The sequence below is a fragment of the Dasypus novemcinctus genome, chromosome 12 (assembly GCF_030445035.2).
Source record: "Dasypus novemcinctus isolate mDasNov1 chromosome 12, mDasNov1.1.hap2, whole genome shotgun sequence".
Classification (NCBI taxonomy): Eukaryota; Metazoa; Chordata; class Mammalia; order Cingulata; family Dasypodidae; genus Dasypus; species Dasypus novemcinctus.
This window is the reverse complement of record NC_080684.1, coordinates 38412937-38434061: the sequence shown is the minus strand read 5'-3', so window position 1 is coordinate 38434061 and position 21125 is coordinate 38412937. Positions and strand designations below refer to the sequence as shown.

Below are 21125 nucleotides of genomic sequence, written 5' to 3'. Positions count from 1 at the left end.
CTCCTGACCCTGCTGTTCTTTATTCGGGCACTTCCAGGGCACTGCCCTTTTACCCTGGAAACCCTTTCAGCCACAATGAAACTGGCGTGCCCAGGCTGGGCAAGCCATTGCATCTGGCTGGGAGACCAGCTGCAGACTCAGCACTGAGCTTCTGCTCAAGGTCACAGGGGTTGTGCCTTTATGATCACGCAGACAGCTCTATATTAGCTCTTCCCTGGTCTCCATTTGGACCAACTCCATCACCATCCAGGTGCTTAAGCATATCCTTGGTGTCCTATTGACTTCTGTGGATGAACCAAACCTCGAGGGACTTCGAGTCTTCATCTGTGCACCTCACTGATATCCCCAAACCTGGAGTCCTGAAACTTGGAGCGCAGCATGGTTCCTGGCACATAGTAGGCACTCAAATTCTGATTGAACTGATGTATGACTAGTGGAGACCCCAAGGGGCAAAACAGGATAACCTCTCAACATTCTGGTCCCTCTCCTAGGCGTCTTCCTTCCCCTCCCTCGGAGAAATGTCCAGAAACAACTTCTGGAGGCTCTTGCCAGTCTGAACATCCCAGGCCATCTCTGCGGGCAGCTCCAGCCCCCGCCTCTCCTGTCATCAGCATAATGCATCCATATCTACAATATGGCAAATTTCATATCCTCCCACCCTCTTTCCTGCATTATTTATGGCCTAAGCACTTTTAAAAAATCAATTAGATCAGGGCGTGGAGCTGGAGTTAGAAGTGAAAAGAAGCCTTTAAAAGTCTGCTCTTCTTGTTTTTGCTGTTTTGAATAAGAACAGATAAAGCTTTCCTTCTGGTTTGAATAAGTCAAGCCCAGGGCTAGGTTGGCTGTGATTGGTCAGGACTAGGAAAATGTGGTTAAGATGCAAACACAAGCAAATATAACCCAGTGTCTGTGCAGCCATTACTAAGCCAAGGCAACAGGACCTGGAACCTCCAGCTTTGGGGTGGTGGCTCTTCCATGCCGCTGCTGCTTACTCACCAGGAAACTGAGAAGACCGGGTGGGACAAAAGACAAGGTAAGGCTTAATTTGGTTTGTGGGTGCATGTCACTAGAACAATCCTACTGCAGGAGGAAAAAAGGAAAAAGGAGGCTGAAATCTCCTTGGCTTTGTCTTCTGAGAGGAGGCTTTTAAAGGGTTGAACCAGGAGTTCGTGACCAGTTTTGGAAACTCCTTGTGTTTTAAGGCCTTCTTAAAAGACCACTGGGCAGATAGGGCACATTTTGGAAAGCTGGGGAAGATGAAGACCCCTGCCACCTCTCTGTCTTTGGAGAAAGACAGTCGGGGGATAGGCAGAAGTTAAAACCAGTTTCCTTGGCTTGAGGTCCACCTGTAAGGGTTTCTTTGTGAGAATTTAGGGTCACTGGCTTTTACCTGGGATTTCAAAACTGTGTCCCCACCCCAGGAGTTTCTGCAGTCCTCTCAGAGTATTGAATTAGTAAACTAGGACTTGGGGAGGAGGAAGGAAGAAACCTAGCTTCGGGGACGTTGCTGTCACAGGTGGAGTCGGCGTCTTCCGGGTATTTCAGGGTGGCAAGTTCCCTCCTTTGAGCAGAGCCCCTCCTGCATTTGGGGCAAACTCGCCCAGTGAGCTCCTTCCCAACTTTTAATTCCCTTTCTGGGAAAAGGGACGCTTTTGGTCTCTGAGATCCACATTCCTAACAAATGCCACCTGTTTTGGTTTTTGCCAGCCCAGGTTAAAACTTCCCCTTCTCTGAGAAATGAATTAATTGGCCCTTGCCCCTTTCCCCTAGTCAGGTCATGGCCGTTTGCCTTTAGTGACCAAAATGTGGGGTCTGAAGAAAATACAAACAAGTATTTCCTGGCAATTCTGAGCAGCACAGGGTGAGGCAGCACAAGTTATCAAATTAAATTCTCAAACACTGGCTGCTCTGCGTCACTGCTCCGCTTTAGCCCTATTATAGCAGTAGACAAAGGGAGTTTGTTTTTTGATTTTTTTTTTCTTGCCAGAGTCCATACTAGATAATGGTGCATATCCTCCAAACCTGGCTTCATCTACTGAGGCTCAAGAAAAGAATGGCCAGACGTGCCCCTCCTAACAAGCACAATATGGATCCAAATAGAAAACAAAAACAAACCATACGGTCCTTTCTGGGGGGATTTTGATCCCATGTTCATCCATAGTTCACCAACCCCATCCTTTCTCTTTAGCCTCTTGGGAAAAACTAACGAGGCATTCACCTGAAATGTCTATTATCATCAGACTGCAAACTCCATGAGAGCAGGAACCAGGCGTTTTAATTACAGACAGCCTCTACCTGACAATGCCCACGGGTAGCAGCTTCATCGCCTAACACAAAGGGTTAACCTAGGTGGCCCACCATCCCCAGAACTTCTCCACTTCCTCCCTCTCCCCACCCTGCTTGCTCAGTCATGAAGAATTCTCCAGGTCGACTCTTCCCCAGAGAAGCTGCCTCAGGGGGCAGAACCCAGAGCACCCGCTCCTGCGGGTCTGAGTGTGGGAGGTGGGTGATGAGGGCATCTGCGCACAGAGGACACCACGCCACACCCGCCCTTCCCTGCTGCCACCCTGAGCCTCCTGCTCCAGGTCCAGCCCAGCCATTTTAGTTTCCCTTTTCTTCTGCAAGGCACAGGGAAGATGTGAGTCATGAAAAAAGCAGGAGGGGTTGTTTGAGTCTTAGGATAGTTTACTGTAAAAACAAAAAAAAAAAAAATTTAAGGGGCTGGAAAGTAAAAGCCCAGAGAGATGATCAAAAAGTTAATTGTGAATAGGTTTGGCAAGAAGGGAATGTGTGAAGGAGTAGAGGGAATGAGGGAATGAGGGAAGGCAACGTGGTTTGAAAATCATTTTCTGACGTAAGCTTTTCCCCACTATCCACTGAATTTAAATTAAGTTTCAGAAAGGCTGCAGCACTTCCAAGTGGCTACAAGCACAGGTTTTAGGCTCAGTTGACTTGCCTTCTAGTGGACAACTCTGAATCTCAACTTTCCTACAATGTAAATGAAGACAATATCCTTCCCTTATGAGAATTAAATGAGGTAATTTTATGTGCAAAATAAATCACACAGGGTTTCATTTATTTATCATCCCTTTAGTAAATGATTGTGGTTAATCCCAGAGGAAAGTGATGGGTGGGAAACAAAACTTTTGGGTTGGGAACCCCAGGTTAGGACCCCATGCCAGCCAGGCTCATCAGGTAAACTTGGACAAGAAATTTCCCTCCATCATTTGTGCAGTGGTGCAAGGACCACAAGGACGTGGCAGGATGCCTGACGAGATGGGAGGTGGTTGAGGGGGAACACGGATCCATGCTCACTGTGGGAGGCGTCGTCTCCCTTCTTGCTCTTTCAGTCCAGGGAAGACAAGCACCATGTCTCTGAGCAGCGCCTTCAGGGCTGTGGGCAATGACCCTGGGATCATCACCTGGAGAATAGAGGTGAGCATGTGGAAGCACACCTTCCTCTTCACCCTCGGTTCTGGGGTGGACTCTAGCTGCCAGGCTCCACTAGATGACCGCCCGCCAGCCACCTCAGTCTCCCACCTGTGGTTTGGGAACAGTGGGAGGCAGCATCAAAGTTTTCCCATCTTAACTCCTCCTGGGTGCTCAAAGCGGTTAGACTCCTAGTTTTGGAGAGCAATGCTACAAAGCAAAAATAAGCTTGCCCTTTATCCAGCCATCTGCTCCGTGAGCCTGAGCTTCCAGTAAATGCCCTGGGGGAATAGATAGGGTCCACCCAGGAGGCTCCAGGCTGCTTCTGTCAGGGAAACGGGCTCATCCTCCACAGGGAAACAGGCTGCTCTTGCTCCTGTGAAGTGTGTGGTACTGTGCAGATCGGGCACTGCTCGCCCCTTCTCCCTGCTGGACTTGAGTCCCTCTGGGTGTTTCTGAGCTGAACAATCTGTCGCTGGGAACTGCTGGGCCTGGGCAGTTTACCACCAGAAGTGAGAGCCCCTCTGAGCGCAATCAGTCGCTACTGCATAAAACCCAGACCCCTCATTTCGCTATCCTCAGTTGGGAAGGAGGAGGTGCAGCTTCTAGCAAGTCGCTCAGGGCTGGTAAGAGGCCCAAGATCACTTCCATTGCTTTAAGGCTCCCATTTCATGAAAAAACAAACAAAAAACTAACACATACTAAAACAGTTACAAAAACCGTGGTGTATTGAGCATTTTTACATTTAACACGCACATTTACATATAACGCAAAAAAGTATGGCTGCAGGTTTCCCTCACTTGGAGATAGTGATGAAAATCTAAATCTGAGGCCGTGTGAATGGCCCTGCATGGATGAGTCATTCGTGCAGGTGACAAAGCAGGGCCCTAGCCCAGACCCCAAAGACAGGTCGCTTGGCACACCACTGGCACTCAACAAACACAAACCCTTCCCCCCTCTCACTGCCCCACAGAAGCCTGGCTTGCTTTCACACATGTGCCTTGTGCCTTGGTCAGCACTGGACGTTCAGAGTTGGAGGAGAGCTGAAGACACACTGGAGGTGTCTCCCAGAGCTACCCCACAATATAGAGATGAGACAACATGAAGCGGGCAGGAGGGGCAGGAGGGGCAGGAGAGGGGACACCCGGCCAGGCTCGCAGATTGGAACCTGGGGCGCTGCAGGCGGAGCTCAGCAAAAGCCAGAGGGGCGGCCACTCTGATCCTGTGCCTGACTGCCACGCCCTCTCCCCATCACCTGTGCCAAATGAGGGGGAGGAGAAAGGCGTGGGGGAAGGGAAGAGGGCGGGAACGCAGCCTCTACATACTCACTGTCTTCCAGAAAATGGAACTGGCCCTGGTGCCCCTGAACGTCCATGGCAATTTCTACGAGGGGGACTGCTACATTGTCCTTTCGGTGAGTGCCAACCCCCGCCCCCACTTCATCCCACCCTCCTCTCCCTGAGGGCCGATTCAATTCTTGTGCTCCATTGAGGTACCTGACAGTGAGGGCTGTGCAGAGCAGGCCTCCAGTTTGGCTCTTCACGTCCACCTTCATGGCAGGCTGTGTGTGGGGGTGTTTTCAATCTTTTTTTCTTTTTCGTAGCAGTTCCCATACACATGCCCACACACACAGATTTCCCCATTAACATTTTGCATTAATTAGTGTGGTAACTTTGTTACAGCTGATGAACCAATAGTATTATAATTGGATTATTAATGAACGTCCATAGCTGACATTAGGGTTCAATTTTTTTTTTATTTTTTGTAATTTCTCTACCTTTTCCTTTCCCCGCGCGTTGTCTGCTCTCTGTGTCCATTTGCTGTGTGTTCTTCTGTGTCCACTTGTATTCTTGTCAGCAGCACCGGGAAGCTGCGTCTCTTTTTTTGTTGCGTCGTCTTGCTACGTCAGCTCTCCATGTGTGCAGTGTCACTCCTGGGCAGGCTGCACTTTTTTCGCAAGGGGCAGCTCTCCTTACAGGGTGCATTCCTTTAGCATGGGGCTCCTCTATGTGGGGGACACCCCTGCGTGGCAGGGCACTCCTTGTGTGCATCAGCACTGCGCATGGGCCAGCTCCACACGGGTCAGGAGGCCCTGGGTTTGAGCCCTGGACCTCCCATGTGGTAGGCGGACGCTCTATCAAATGAGCCAAATCCACTTCCCTAGGGTTCAGTCTTTGTGTTATAGGTTCTATGGGATTTCCTTGTTTGTTTAAAGTTTTGTTGTGGTAACATATATACATCGTAAAATTTCCCTTTTTAAACAGACTCAAATATGCAATTCAGTGGTGTTAATTACATTTCCCATGTTGTGCCACCGTCACCACCATCCGCTGCAGGCAGGGCGTTGAATTTTATATCAGACGCCAGGTGCCCAGGCCCTCAGTCTGAATCTCAGTAAGCAGCCCACGAGCAGCACTTCATCCTGGGCCCAAGTCCCAGAGTAAAGTGGTGTGGAGGAGGGCCAGGCAAACACAAGGCCTGTCTCTGGCCTCGAAGTGCTCATTCTGGTTGAGGAAACAATATCCCACACGAGCGTTGCAGACAGCCACACGGATGTAAGTACGAGGGCTAAGGGCAAAGGGCAGTAAAGGGAGCGATAAGGTAAGTCTGCAATCCAACAAGTCTGCAACCCAACCTTGAGAAGATCCCCGGGGCTCTCATTTATAGGGAACAAGCTGTCCACTTTCATCCAAACGTGAGGAAGAATTTGAACTGCCAGAGCTTGAGCCACATAGCAATTCTGCACCAGGGCCCGGGCAGCAATAGCACCCACTGCAGGGAGGGAGAGGCCCGGAGCCTCCCCAAGGGGCCTGCAGCAAAGGGGAAGTGAGCCAGGCCCTGACCCGATCTCTCTGCCCCAGACCCGGAGAGTGGGAAGCCTCCTCTCCCAGGACATCCACTACTGGATCGGGAAGGACTCCTCCCAGGACGAGCAGAGCTGCGCAGCCATCTACACCACTCAGCTGGATGACTACCTGGGAGGCAGCCCCGTGCAGCACCGAGAGGTTCAGTACCACGAGTCGGACACCTTCTGCGGCTACTTCAAGCAGGGCATCATGTGAGTAGCTATGCACAGAGCAAGGACATAAACATCAATATACACAAGAGGGAACCCAAAGGGCCAGGGGGCAGATGAAGAAAGCAATCAAGGAAATGCAGATCAAAAGAAAGCGATCACTGCCACCTATTAGAGTAGCACCAATGAGAGGCTGTAGGGAAATAGGAGCCCTCGTGCCAAGCTGGTGGGAATGTGCACTGGAGCAGCAATGGGGGAGAGACAGATCCCACTTCAGGATATATATTACAAAGAAGTCCTCACCCAGGTCCAAGAGGGCACATGAGCCAGAAGGTCCATAGCAGCACGATAAGCGGTGGGGGAAGTTGCAGACAATGTAGGTGTCCACCGCTGGAAGACTGGATGGGAAAAATACTCCACGCACATGTGGAGCACTGTGCAGGTAGCAGCTAGAAGCAACGGCTTAGATACACACACAACACCAGGCAGATCTTAAAAACATGGTGCTTAGCGAACATAACAAGAAACAGACAGATCTATAACAGAACACTGATTTGTGTTTTTTAAATAAAGCACACAAAACAGGACACATTTTACAAGAATGAATAAAAAGACAGACATTCAGTGTGCCAGAATGGTTGCCAATGGTGGGGAGAGGAATGGGAGAGGAATATGCAGATAAAAAGGAAGAGAGACATACTTGAGAGGGCTTATAAAGACCACTGATGACAATGTTCCTTGAACTAGAGAAGTTTCATTGAATCAAATCTTTGCACTTGAGATTAAAAACAGAAAGAGGGGCGCGGCTCACCCTTAAGCACTCAGATTTCTAGTGCATACTCTCACTGTCTTTTGTTTCCCAATAAACTCTGTACTTGAATGCAGAAAAAAGAGAGAGAGAGGAATTCTAATGAGCCCAAGAATTCTGAGGCTGGCCCAAGGCCGACTTCTTGCAGGTCAGCCGTCACCATGGACTGAGGACCTGCTGGGCACTGGGCACAGCAGCGAGTCAGAAGGGAACCCAAAGACGAAGCCCCTCTCTCCAGGGTTCCTTTCCGCTTTCCCTGAGAGTGCAGCAGGGCAGAACGCAGGCTGGGCTGGGTGAGAGCCCAGGACGGGAGAGCAATTGTGGGGAATGGAAGCTGATCCCTGGAAGGGGATGGCCTTAGCACCAAATGTGTCTTCATTGCTTCTACTGCTGCCCAACTCACACCCCGCCCCCATCCCACCCCTACCCCCAGCCACTTATAGACAGTTTCTAGAACAAAAAAGCACTTTCTTGGTGCAGGGTCTTTGCAACTGAAGCTCCTTCTGCTCGGATCACTCTTCCTCTGGTTAGTTCCTTCTCATCCTAAGATATCAGCTCCCACGCCCTTTCCTCAGAGAAGGCTGCCCCCATCATTTATCAAAAGACAGTCACTCGGGGGGCTGATGGAAGCACACACTGGGAAGGCAGTTAGCATCACTGAATTGGAGGCATGCAAGTGGGGAAAATAGGGGAAATGATGTGGTGTATATGTCATCACAATGAAAAAAAAAACAAACGGCAGCACCAGGTCTACCCTGTGGCAGCGTTACCACGATCTCTTTTGGCCTGGCGGTTTATCATCTCCCACAGGGGCACAGGCTGCATCTGGGTAAGTCACAACTGTTCCGCAGTACCTAGCACATAGCAGGTGCTCAATAATAACTGAAGGATTTCCCTCAGTTACAAGCAGGGCGGCGTGGCCTCTGGGATGAAGCACGTGGAGATGAACACCTACGACGTGAGGCGGCTGCTCCAAGTCAAGGGCAAGAGAACCGTCAGGGCCACTGAGGTGAGTCCTGCCCTCGGTCCTGGGTCCCAGCCATCCCCACCTGACTCCCAGGAATTCCTCCTGAACAATGTCTACCTCTCGTGTGCAGGTGGAGATAAGCTGGGATAGTTTCAACCGAGGCGATGTCTTCCTGCTGGACCTCGGGAAGGTCATCATTCAGTGGAATGGCCCAGAGAGCAACAGCAGGGAGCGCCTCAAGGTACAGCTCTTTCTAGTCGTAGCACTCTCTCCTCTCCCTCAGGCCTGGTCGTGGGGCTTGCACTCTCTCAGGTGCCTTTTCCTCCTTTCTTCCATCTGGTCCTTCCCCAGGACTCAAGCTGGAATCTGTAGGTTTGAGAAGAATCTGTCTTGGAGACAGGCCAAATCCCTGAGTCTGTGACTCAGGGCCTCCTTGGTCTCCTTTGGCAGGCTATGCTTCTGGCAAAGGATATTCGGGACAGGGAGCGAGGGGGCCGTGCTGAAATAGGAGTGATCGAGGGAGACAAGGAGGCAGCCAGCCCAGAGCTGATGACTGTCCTTCAGGACACCCTTGGCCGACGCTCCATTATCAAGTCTGCGATCCCCGATGATCTCATAGATCAGCAGCAGAAATCAAGCATCACGTTGTATCAGTGAGTACTGGTTCTGGCTGCTGGTTGGAAGCTGGGGTGAGGGAAAGCTGTCCTCTAGAAAAGCAGGCCCCTCAGCCTGGCTCCTCATTCTGGGTGCAGGCATCTGGCTTCCTCCTGAGTCCTCTATTGCAGCTGCCACGGCCTTGGTGTTCCTTCACCCAAGGAGGCAGCTACCTTCGGCTCTTGTTAGCAGCTCTTCCGGGCCCCTTAGCTAGATCCTTCCTTTACTCTGGTCTGTACATGCCCAGGGATGTGGAAAGGACAATGTTTGAGAGAGAGTCACAAAAGTCTCCTCCAGAGAACAGAGTCCATTCCATTCCTGGCTACATTCAAGCCACGCCTGTTGTAAGAAGTCAAACTCTGCCCAGAAACCCCATGCTGAAACAAAACCAGAACACATCAGATTGACCTCAGATGCTTTGTAGGAGAGAAGGTGCAGGCTAACCACTCCCCTTCTCCAGTGTCTCCGACTCAGCTGGGCAGCTGGCGGTCACAGAGGTGGCAACGAGACCCCTGGTCCAGGACTTACTGAGCCACGATGTAAGTTAGGCTGGAGTGGGCTTAGCCTGGGGCAGTTGACCTGGCTTCAGAGCGGGAGCCTGGCAAAAGGCTGCCTTTATGGCCTTGAGCAGCAGTAACTCCATTTTCCCTCACTGCTTCAGGACTGCTATATCCTGGACCAAAGTGGAACCAAGATTTACGTATGGAAAGGAAAAGAAGCCACCAAGGTTGAGAAACAGATGGCCATGTCGAAAGCTCTGGTAGGAGCTTCAGAGGTGCAGTATGTCCAAATGACTCTGTCAATAACACTTCAGATGTATGCAGAGAGCCAGAGTAGGACTTGAGCATTCAGCAATGTAGGGATATACATGGACTTCAAAGCCAGACAGACAAACCAGGGTTCAAATCTGGGTTTTGCCTTTTCCAGCTGATTGAGCTGTTTCCTCATCTCTAACATGGGAGTAATAATACCCATCTCCTGAGGCTGTTGTGAAGATTAAATAACATCTATAAAGCACTCAGATCAGGACCTGGCACATAGTACCTGCTCAATAAAAGGAAGCTGTTATTCCTGACGGGAGATATTACATATCAAGGTTAACGGCCCTGTCCTCAAGGAACTTATGGTATAGCACAGGTCCATGCAGACAAACCAAGCAAGATGCACTGACAAAGCAATAAATGAGCAAATGAGTGTGATTCAAAGGCAGGAGAGTAGGAAAGTGCTTGAAAAGCACAGCTTGGAGGACCTTGCAAAAAAAAGGAGAATAATCATAATCATGCCATACTGATGAAGAGCTGCCAAAGGGCTCCACTTGGCCCTGTCCTCAAGGCAGGTAACCTGGTCCCTAGGCAGCAGTGTCAGAACTTGGGTCACTCACAGTGAGGCAAGCTACCAAGTGGCTTCAACGGGCTCAGTCACCAAACAAGCAAAGGGCCCAGAGCATCCCCCAACTGACCCACCTCTCTGGGGCGTCTACAGAGCTTCATCAAGATGAAGGGCTACCCCAGCAGCACCCACGTGGAGACTGTCAATGACGGCGCCGAGTCAGCCATGTTCAAGCAGCTGTTCCAGAAGTGGTCAGTGAAGGACCAGACCACAGGCCTGGGAAAAACATACAGCGTTGGCAAAATCGGTGAGATTGCCCCAAATCCTTCTCTCACTTGCTGAGACTCTCTAGAGAGGCAGGCATGGACGATTCTCACTCACTTGGCTTTTCCCAAACCTTTCTTGGCAGCTAAGGTTTCCCAGGATAAATTTGACGTGGCTCTCCTGCACAGCAGGCCAGAGGTAGCTGCCCAGGAAAGAATGGTCGATGATGGCAATGGAAGAGCTGAGGTAAGCCTAATGATTCAAATCTCAGGGCAGGCAAACAGGCTTCTTGGCTGTTTCTGCTGTAGAGGAGGGGGCAAGCAACTCTGTCTACTTGGCTTTCCTTTGCACCTCTGGTGCCTCAGGGAATATTCTCTTAAGAGGCTTCTGAGTCTGCAGTGTGTTTCCACAATTTTTGAGGGAGATGAAAGGCCGATTCCCAAATGTGCTATCAGCAAGTCACCTGGCAGACATATTCAAACCACCTCTCAGCCTGCAAAGACTGAGCTGTGATGGCAACGCACCTTACCTGGCTGCAGGGACCCTCCAGTTCTTCTCAGGACTCAAAACAAGCAAATGTGCTATGCCCTCACCACCGGGAAAGAACCAGAGGTGGAAGGGCGCCTTCAAGTGGAAGTTAGCACCTTAGGGTTCTCTGTTAAGCATGGCCCAGTTCTCGTCAGGCAGCTGTTTCTTCCAACGGGAACCCATCTGGGGAATTGTGTCTCCTTCTACTTCCAGGTCTGGAGAATTGAAAACCTGGAGCTGGTCCCAGTGGAACATCAGTGGTGTGGTTTCTTTTACGGGGGAGACTGCTATCTGGTCTTCTACACATACGAGGTGACCGGAAAGTCACATTACATCTTGTACATCTGGCAGGTAGGCCTGTAGCAGGTGCCCAGCTTTGGATCGTGACTCTTCCTCTGGCCGCTGAGCTGGGGTGGGGGGAGCAGAAGCCCATCACTCCCCTCTCACCCCTGCAGGGCCGCCACGCCTCCCAGGATGAGCTGGCAGCCTCGGCGTACCGGGCAGTGGAGGTGGACCGGCAGTTTGATGGCGCCCCCGTGCAGGTTCGGGTCACTATGGGGAAGGAGCCACGTCACTTCATGGCAATCTTCAAAGGGAAGCTGGTTATCTTTGAGGTGAGGACCCCCAAATAAAAATTACACCACGAGCAGGAATACCTATCACTAAGGGGCTATAGTAAAGGAGAGGAGGGGTGGGGAGCTAGGATTAGGGTAGACAGAGAGAAGGGAGTTAATCTCTCCAAGATACTCAAATGACTCCTTTTTTTTTAAAGATTTAATATTTTTTATTTATTTCTCTCCCCTTTCCCCCCTCCCCAGTTGTCTGCTCTGTGTCCATTTGCTGTGTGTTCTTCTGTGAACACTTCTATCCTTATCAGAGGCACCAGGAATCTGTGTTTCTTTTTGTAGTGTCATCTTGTTGTGTCAGCTCTCCGTGTGTGCAGCACCATTCTTGGGCAGGTTGCACTTTCTTTCGCGCTGGGCAGCTCTCCTTATGGGGCGCACTCCTTTTGCGTGGGGCTCCCCTACGCGGGGGACACCCCTGAGTGGCACGGCACTCCTTGCGCACGGCAGCACTGCACATGGGCCAGCTCCACACCGGTCAAGGAGGCCCGGGGTTTGAACCACGGACCTCTCATGTGGTAGGCAGATGCCCTATCCATTGGGCCAAGTCCACTTCCCTCAAGTGACTCCTAACTGCCTAGGACTTCATGTTCAAGCCACTGCCTAACCTTCAAGGTCATTCGTTATCAGACCCAACCAAATTATCTGTGTAGGTGCATTTTCCTCAGTTCCCTCACCTGCACATTCCATTCAAGGTGGTCTCTTCATTAACCTCACATGTGCCATACCATGCCCCCACATCCCCCCAGCTGGAGGACCACCAGGCAGTGCATGGTGTCACATGCTTAACATCACAAACTCTGGGGTCAAATCCTTGTCCTGTCATTTACTGGCCAGGCTTCTGGGCCTCAGTTTCCTCATCTGTACTAGGGGATAATAATACCTACCTCACAGAGTTATCACAAGGACCAGTGAAATGATGTAGGCAAATCACCAATCAGAGAGCCTGGTCTATAATAAAGTTCCCAGAGGGGAAGCTTCTATTGTTAGTACCATACTCCAGCTCACCCTGACCTCTGCCACTTAGCCTAGAAGCTCCTCAACGGTGGATGTATCCACCTTCCCTGCAGTGACTACCTGAGCGCTCTGCTCTCCCGGTGCCCCTTAGATCCAGACTCTGCTTTTCTTCTCTCTAGGGTGGGACTTCCAGGAAGGGAAATGCTGAGCCCGACCCTCCAGTAAGGCTCTTCCAGATTCAAGGAAATGACAAATCGAACACCAAAGCAGTGGAGGTTCCAGCCTTCGCCTCCTCCCTAAACTCGAATGATGTCTTTCTGCTGCAGACCCAGGCAGAGCACTACCTGTGGTATGGGAAGGTAGGAGGCTGGGCCCAGTGGTAGACCAGAGAGCCAAGCCCTGCACGCACCCCTAAGGGTAGATTGGAACAGTCCTCAGAAAGAGGAGCCTTTCTCCTAAAGGATCTTCAAAGGGAGCACCAGCACTCTCCACAGTTACACTCCCAGTTAGAACTCACTGATAGCACCGCTCACTCCCAAGAGACACCTCAAACTTCTAAGCAGGTGGAGACTGGATAAGTCAATCTTTCCATTCCAATTTGGTGGACTGTAACAGGACAGACACTAAAACAAAACAAAACCACTAAAAATGGAATTTTGTCAATTCAGATTTATACCTGCATTAAAAAGTACTAAGATGATTTTACAAAAGAGAATGAATATGAAAAGCTGCTCAACATCATTCGTCATTATAGAAATGCAAGTTAAAACCACAGTGAGCTATCACCACACACCTACCAGGATAGCTTTAAAAACTGACAATGTCAGGTGCTGACGAGGATGCAGAGCAAAAGGAGCTCTTGTACAGTACTGCTGGGAATGCAAAATGGTATGGATTTTGGAAAACAGGTTTGCAGTTTCTAATCAAGGTAAACATAGACTTACCATATGATGCAGCAGTCCTACCCCTGGGTATTTACCCAAGTAAAATGGAAAAAAACCCTATCTTCACACAAAAGCCTATGCACAGGGAAGCAGGTATAGTTCAGTGGTTGAGCACCTGCTTCCCATGTACAAGTCCCAGGTTCGATCTCTAATACCTCCTAAAACAAAACAAAACAAAACAAACAAAAACCTATGCACAGATGTTTATAGCAGCTTATATGTAATCACCCCAAACTGAAAATGGCCCAATTGGAGAATAGATAAACAAACAGTGGTGCATTCATACAATGGAATACTAATTAGCAATAAAGAGGAAAGAATCACTGATACACACAACAACATGAGTGAATCTCAAATGCATTTGGCTAAGTGGAAGACGCCAGACTCAAAAGCTACAATTTGCATAATTTCCTTTCCCCTCTTCCAAGCACTAAAAGAACAAACCTATATCTCTCCCTGTCCTGAGGTGCTGTGGCTTGGTAGATGATCTCCAGCTACACTGAGCTACTAGTTTCAGAAGCTTCTTTTTGTGTATTAACATGCCCACGTGAGACTAAGCATCTGTGTTCTCCTGGCCCCACTCTCAGGGGTCCAGCGGGGACGAGCGGGCAATGGCCAAGGAGCTGGCTGGGCTTCTCTGTGATGGCACTGAGGACACTGTGGCTGAGGGCCAGGAGCCAGCTGAGTTCTGGGACCTGCTGGGAGGGAAAACTCCCTATGCCAATGACAAAAGGTATGGGAACACTTCTTCTTGGCTCCCCCTGCCTCCCAGGCTTGTCAGCTGCACAGACTGAGTCCTTGATATCAGTTTTAAAAGCATAATGTCTAAGAAGCTCAGTTCCTCCAAACGGACTGTATTGCAGACTTCAGCAGGAAATCCTAGATGTCCAGCCCCGTCTCTTCGAATGTTCCAATGCGACCGGCCGGTTCATTGTCACTGAGATCACAGACTTCACCCAGGATGACCTGAACCCAGGTGATGTAATGCTCCTGGATACCTGGGACCAGGTAAGACATATGCAGAGAACTCAGAACAAATGACAAAGATACCATTGTTCACTTTTGTGTAGTATTCCCGCCCCAGAATAAACTCCAGGGTTGCATCCCCAAGTCAGTCAAACATTTGTCAAGTGGTGACCAAAGGAAGAGCCTGTTTTTTTCCCCAGGGTTAGAGAGAATAGAATGATATTTAAAACTCAGAATCCTGGGACTTTCCCTACCTTCCTTTGGGAAAAGCAGTTCATCCTATCATCATGAGCTTCTTTCACTTAGGATCAATAGCAGCAGAGACAATGGGCCTTTTAGGGAACAGAAGGATGTGAAAGGGGTTTCTTCAAGGCAACTTCTTCTCCACATCCAATTTCTTCAGTTTGGCTCAGCAAACCCTGAGCACCTGGCCTGTGCCAAGCATTGTGCTATAGGTGGTGTCACTGAGGGAAAGGGTCCCGGCCCTGAAGAGTCCACAGGCTAAGAGGGGAATCCAGCCATAGACACAACATTGTACTGTGATGGAAGTGAGCCCAAAGCGCCATGGGAGCACGAATGAGGGGCATGCAACTTCTCCTAGAGGTTCAGAGAAGACTTCCTGGAGGAGATGGCTCCTAAGCTGAATCTCAAAGGATGAGTAGGCATTGACCAGGCAAAAAAGGGTGGAGAAGGCATTCCTGGCAGAGGAAACAGCACAAGTAAAAGCAAGGCATAACATGTATCATATACAACTGTATGGCAATGTGGAAAAGGCAAAACTATAAAGACAGTAGAAAGATCAGTGGATGTCATGGAGTTGGGGGATTGGAGAGGGAAAAGATAGACAGGTGGAACTCAAGGCAGTTTGGGGGCAGTGAAACTATTCTGTTCAATACTGTAATGGTGGATACATGACATTGCACATTTGTCAAAACCCACAGAACTCTATACACAAAGAGTGAATGCTAGAGTAAACACTGGACTTCAGTTACAAATAATCCATCAACATTGGTTCATCACTTTTTACAAATATAGCACAGTAATGCAATGCAAGATGTTAATAATAGGGAAAACTATGTGTGTTGGGGGAAGGGGGGAATATATAGGAACTCTCTATACTTTCTGTGCAACTTTTCTGTAAATTAAAACTGCTCTAAAAATCTGCTTATATTTTTAAAAAATATATTATAGTAAAAAGGGAACTACAAAATAACCATAGAGCATAGAGTTAAGGAGCATCTTAGAGATGAAGCTAAAGAAGTATGGGCCTTAACCATGTCAAGAAGTCTGAAATAATCCTGAAAAGCTACTAAAATTTAAGCAGGGAAGTGACAAGGTCAAGACAAAGGGATGGAGGTGAGAAAAAAGGACGTATACCACGAGGCTAGTCAGTAAACTATCCTAATAGTTAAGTAAGAGCTGCTGTGGAACTGCATTAGGGAGGTTGGAGTAGGGATGGAGAGATGATGAGATCTGACAAACACATAGGAAGAAAATTGGCAGTCCTGGGTGCCTGACCGGAAGCGGAGAGTGTCTAGTATGACTCCCAGGTTTCTGTCTTAGGCAACTAGTTGGATGCCACTCACCAAAAGCAGAAACTAAGAGACAAGTTTAGAAAGGATGCATTACATTTTGGGGGCAATATATTGAGGTGCTTGGAAACAGCCACGAGCAGGTGTTTTGTAAGTAGCTGGATTCCAGAAGCTGAAGTTCAGAGAAGCGCCAATCACCATAGGACTGGAGATGTAGATTTGGGAGATACTCATGGTCGGCAATTTAAAATTTAAAAACATCAAGCTGATTCTGGAAAAAACTTTCTCTCTGCTGAATAAATTAGGCTGGGAAAGTTTTCTGAGGCTGCGAATTGCTGAGGGGAAAAGAGGGTAGTGTGTATGACCTAGTATTTAATTAGATCCTTCGTACAAGCACATTAACCAATATTAAATCTCTACCACATCAGGTGTTCTTGTGGATTGGGGCTGAGGCTAATGCCACAGAGAAGAAGAAAGCCCTTGCTACAGCCCAGGAGTACCTACACACTCACCCCAGTGGCCGAGACGCTGACACACCCATCCTGATCATTAACCAGGGGTTTGAGCCTCCCATCTTCACAGGCTGGTTCTTGGCCTGGGACCCTCATATGTGGAGCGTAAGGACAAAGAAAATGGGAAGGCATTCTTACTGATGGGAAGGTCAGAACTGATAGCCCACTGGGAAGCCAGGGTAATGATTCAAGGGCTGCGTGACGCCAGGATCTCATTTCCTTCACTCCTGCTCCACCCCTCCGTTTTACTTTTCTTCTATTTCCCACCCACCACAGCAGTAAATCCAGTTAGAGATTCCATAGCTTGTCTCAGGAATAAGCAGCATGCACAGGTAACAAGCAATCTATAAAGTGTATCCCAGCACATCATCTTTTGATCTCTACAAACATCCTGTGGCATAGCCAGGGAAGGTTTCCCATTTCACAGAGGAGGAAGCTAAGAGAGTAACTTACCCGTCTAAAGCCACATTGAGCAAATAGGAAGAAATCAGGTCTTTTGACCCCTAGCCAGCTGCTTTTTTCTTGTATGGAGAAGTGCTGGGACCCTATTAATGAACGAAGATCATATTCAAGCACCTTCCAATCTTGCATGGGCCCAGAAGTGGGGAATTTTCATCTTTGCTTCTTGCTTACATGGCTTTTGATTCCCTGGCTCTTTTGCTTTTCCTGAGGGTACAGACCAGGCCTGGGGTGTTCCTCCCCTGTAGAGCAGCACCTCACCTTGTGTTTTCTCTCTCTTCTTCTCAGGCAGGGAAATCATATGAACAGTTAAAAGAAGAGCTGGGAGATGCTGCTGCTGTCATGAGAATCACTGCTGTGAGTTGAGTTTGCTCAGAGAAGCAGTTACACAGCTCCATAGGCAACCAGAGCTAAAGAACAACAGCAAATGTGACAGATGCCACATCGGCAAAATCCCATCATGGCCTTCTTAGTATTACTCTAGTTGTCTTTTGATATAGAGTCAACAGAAAAGCATTCTCACAGTCAAGTTCCTTGTTTTACTGCCTTCCAGAATTTAGAATAGACTTGCTGTTTAGAAACCCGCAAAAACAAAATAAGTAATATAAATGAAAACTAATTTTATTATTAAACTCTCTCTGCTTTTCAGGAGAGATTGAAATTTACTGGCAGTATTTTTCAGAAATAGTAAGTTTCTGACCCAATTGGCATTTTTATCAATTTCTGACAGTGATGTCCACAGAAGCTTAGGTCATTTATGCCAATTTTAAAGGCTAAAAAAAAGTGCAGCCTTTTGCCAGGAACCCTATTGCTCTTTAACATGAGGAGGAGTGCATGGCACCAGGTGTTCAAACCATCTGGCAGTTTTGTCCTTTGTGCTCCACAACCTTAGATTCCAAAGCTAAAGTTGATGAAACTTCTTTAAAATGAACTTAAGGAAAGTATGATTTTAATCTGAAGTTATTTAAAAGCTGGACATGTAGGACCCAAGTACAAGTACCAAGAGAAGGTATGTAATCCCAATATTTAAGTGAGATTTAAGTACAGTATTTATTCCAAACTGGCTATACACCTATATCTGCTTGAAGAACTGTTTAAAAAAAAAATGCCAGGGAGCAGATATGTCTCCAACAGTTCAGTGCCTGCTTCCCACATGGGAGGTCAGTTCCCAGTGCCTCCTAAAAACAAAACAAAAAAACCAACAAGCAAACAAACAAAAAAAACAATTCAGGGGAACTGATGTGGCTCACTAGCTGAGCACCACCTTCCCACAAATGAGGTCCTGGGTTCAATCTCTGGCCCAGTACCTCAAAAAAATAAAAAAATAAATAAAAATTCCAAGGGCCTACCTTAATGAAATTAGCTCTCCCAAGAAGTACCCCAAAATCTGGATTATTTAGATTCCCAGATGATTCAGACATGCAATCATGTTTGGTGACCATTGTTCTGCAAGACAATTATGAAGGGTGAAGGGGTTGAAGCCAAAATGTAAAATATTATATACACACAGAACTGCAATTGCACAAACACTAGTCTTTTCCCATGTGTCTACATTCTGGTCTCATCTTGCCTAGGACATGAGGAATGCATCCCTCTCCCTCACTTTTGACAACAGTGAGCCAAAATATTACCCTCTAGAAGTGCTTTTGAAAAATCAGGGTCAGGAGCTGCCTGAGGATGTGAACCCTGCCAAGAAGGAGGTGAGTGTTTGAAGGAACTGTGTCTGATGTAAGTGGCACTCTCCAGGAGTAAAGCACCCATCTCAGTAAGAACCTAGGACAGTTCTGCCACACGGTAGGCACTTAACAAACATTTGAGCTGCCCAGGAGCTGAAGCCAAAAATCCACGGCTAATTCTTGATTCTTTCTTTTTCTCACCTCCCACATCAACCCATCAGCTGGACTCTGCCCCCTCTTCTCCATTTCACTGCTGCCGGCCTAGCTCAGGCCACCACAGATTAAGTGTGACAGTCCTTCCTACCGGTGTTCCTGAAATCCATTTCATCCACACAACAGCCAAAAGGATCTTTTAAAACAGATGACACTTAAAACACCCCCAATGGCTTCCCACTGCCCTTAGAATTAAATATACTGTCCCTTCCATGGCCTCCGAGGCCCTCCACAATCTGGCTCTGGCCCTCCTGTTCCAATTTCATCTCATATGTCTCTCCACTTGAACCTTTCTGCTAGCAGCTGCTTTTCTGTTCATTGAACATGTCATTTCAGCCTCTAGGCCTTTACCCTTGTTATTGCTGCTGCCTGAAAATCACTCTTCTCCAAGAGATTCAGAGAGCCAGTTCCTTCCTGTCATTTTGGTCTCAGCACCAAGGCTACCCACCCAGGATGGCGTTTGTGATGACCCTCTCTAACACTGCCTCCTTCACCACCCCCAGTTCCTTTATTCTTGCTCACTGTCTTCTTCCCTCTAGTAACAACCCTAAGACCAAGGGCCTTGTCTGTCCTGTGCACCATATTCTCAACTTTTCAGCACCCACAATGATGCCTGGCAGATAATAGGCCCTCCTTTATGTGGAATGAATTAATATAGTCACATCACTTATTTCCCCCTTGAATGAGTTGATTTTAGGATGGGAATCTGAATTTCCCACAATGTCTTACCCAACCAGCTCTTATCTGGACTACGACTTTCTTGAAAGGAGAGGCCATATCTTCAATATTCATTAAGCCCCAATAAATAAATGCTAGGAGAACTTTAATCTCCCAAAAAGATCTACTTGATCCTTCATTTCTAGGTAAAAATGGTAGTTGATGGTATAAAGCAAGGAAAACTATCATTCCTTTTAGTTTTCCATGCCATCAAAATCTAATGTCTGGGGAGCAGATGTAGTTCAAGTGGTTGAGTGCCCACCTTCCCATGTATGAGGTCCCAGGTTCAATTCCAGTACCTCCTTAAAAAAAAAAAATTAACATCTATAATTCATATATACTACAGAACCCATGTATTGTCCTTCTAGCAAGAAACTGGGACCATGAGAACGGTGAATCCAGTCAGCTTTTTCCATAGGCCAAGATGGGACTCAACAACCTGAAGACCTCACCAATGAATAATTTAAGTCTGTTACAGACTTTCTGAAAAATTCATTCTTCTTCACCTTTAAGTATCTACCCACGACTCTCTGTCCCCTCTACTCCCCCTGTTGGCACTGATAGGTGCCACGTCTTCCCTCTAACCAGAAACTTTGTTTTCTCTCTTAGAATTATCTCTCGGAACCGGACTTTGTTTCTGTGTTTGGCATGACAAGAGGACAATTTGCTGCTCTGCCTGGCTGGAAACAACTCCAACTGAAGAAAGAAAAGGGGCTTTTCTAAAGCATGAAAGCATGTGTCTACTACAAGACCGCAGAAGAGCGCAGATAGTGCCAATATCAGTAAAGAATTTCCCTACTGATTTCTGCCTAGCATTCAGCCACTGTCATTCAGCCACTTAATTTAGATACAACAATATCTGCAAATCACAGCATGTTCTCTGCTTTTCTTATCCTTGCATTCCTTAGTTGTTACAGACCGAAAATGTTAACCACCAATTTTTTGCATTTTGTGTATGTATGTGTGTGTGGCCTGGCATTTTAAAAATCTCAGCAGAAAGCACTAAAACTGCATGCATCTGAAGTCAAAAGTAAAAGAAAACAACAAAGCTTACAATGTTTAATATTGGTGCCAGGACCTAAGACTGTTTTACATTTTAACATCAATATTTCCAAACCTATTTAACCCACAAGTCTTTGAAGGTATTCACATATATACCCCAAGGTCAAAATTCAAATGCCCAGTTCTACATGTGCCAGAGCATTTCTAAGTTTTCAAATAAAGGTATCTGTATGAGCAAATGGAGTTCTTTTCAGTATATGGAGTTTGTCTGTCATAGTAATTATGTTGGGAGAAATGTTTCAGTACTGGGGAAGTAAAGAGGCAATGTTGAATGAGCTTTCTGAATAAACAGGCAACTGCAATTCCTATTTCTGGCACAAAAATATGAAAATCTGTCTTACAGCTGTCCAGGAAACCTCAGTACCCACCCACACCCCGTTATCCAGAAGTGGAATAAGGAAAAAAAAGTGGAATAGGGCCATGTGTTATTAATTTCAGTGAGGCCAGAAGCAGTGCATGGAACAGTGCA

General features: G+C 47.7%; 1 protein-coding gene across 3 annotated transcripts; it reads left to right on the top strand.

The window, feature by feature from the left end:
• The first annotated feature begins 902 nt into the window (after window positions 1-902).
• On the top strand, window positions 903-20835 carry AVIL (advillin). 3 transcript variants are annotated; one of them, XM_058308339.2, is made up of 20 exons: window positions 903-1033; window positions 3351-3435; window positions 4769-4843; window positions 6291-6487; window positions 8154-8262; window positions 8351-8461; window positions 8671-8873; window positions 9335-9413; window positions 9536-9634; window positions 10357-10510; window positions 10613-10713; window positions 11209-11346; window positions 11451-11609; window positions 12755-12934; window positions 14107-14252; window positions 14383-14527; window positions 16446-16634; window positions 17277-17345; window positions 18563-18688; window positions 20204-20835. In XM_058308339.2, the coding sequence occupies exons 2-20, from the start codon at window positions 3370-3372 to the stop codon at window positions 20315-20317; spliced, it is 2460 nt and encodes an 819-aa protein (XP_058164322.1). In that variant the 5' UTR covers window positions 903-1033; window positions 3351-3369; the 3' UTR covers window positions 20318-20835. The 3 variants fall into 3 exon arrangements, with proteins under 3 accessions (XP_058164322.1, XP_058164323.1, XP_058164321.1); XM_058308340.2 differs by lacking the exon at window positions 903-1033 and having other exon boundaries at window positions 3271-3435; XM_058308338.2 differs by lacking the exons at window positions 903-1033; window positions 3351-3435 and having other exon boundaries at window positions 4567-4843.
• Window positions 20836-21125: the final 290 nt, after the last annotated feature.

Bases quoted from the DNA above. Each gene is read 5' to 3' on its own strand.
- AVIL (XM_058308338.2), top strand. From the start codon at position 4,694: ATGAGGGGGAGGAGAAAGGCGTGGGGGAAGGGAAGAGGGCGGGAACGC. The intron at 4,844-6,290 runs GTGAGTGCCAAC...TCTCTGCCCCAG, and splicing joins ACTGCTACATTGTCCTTTCG to ACCCGGAGAGTGGGAAGCCT. The intron at 8,462-8,670 runs GTACAGCTCTTT...CTCCTTTGGCAG, and splicing joins ACAGCAGGGAGCGCCTCAAG to GCTATGCTTCTGGCAAAGGA.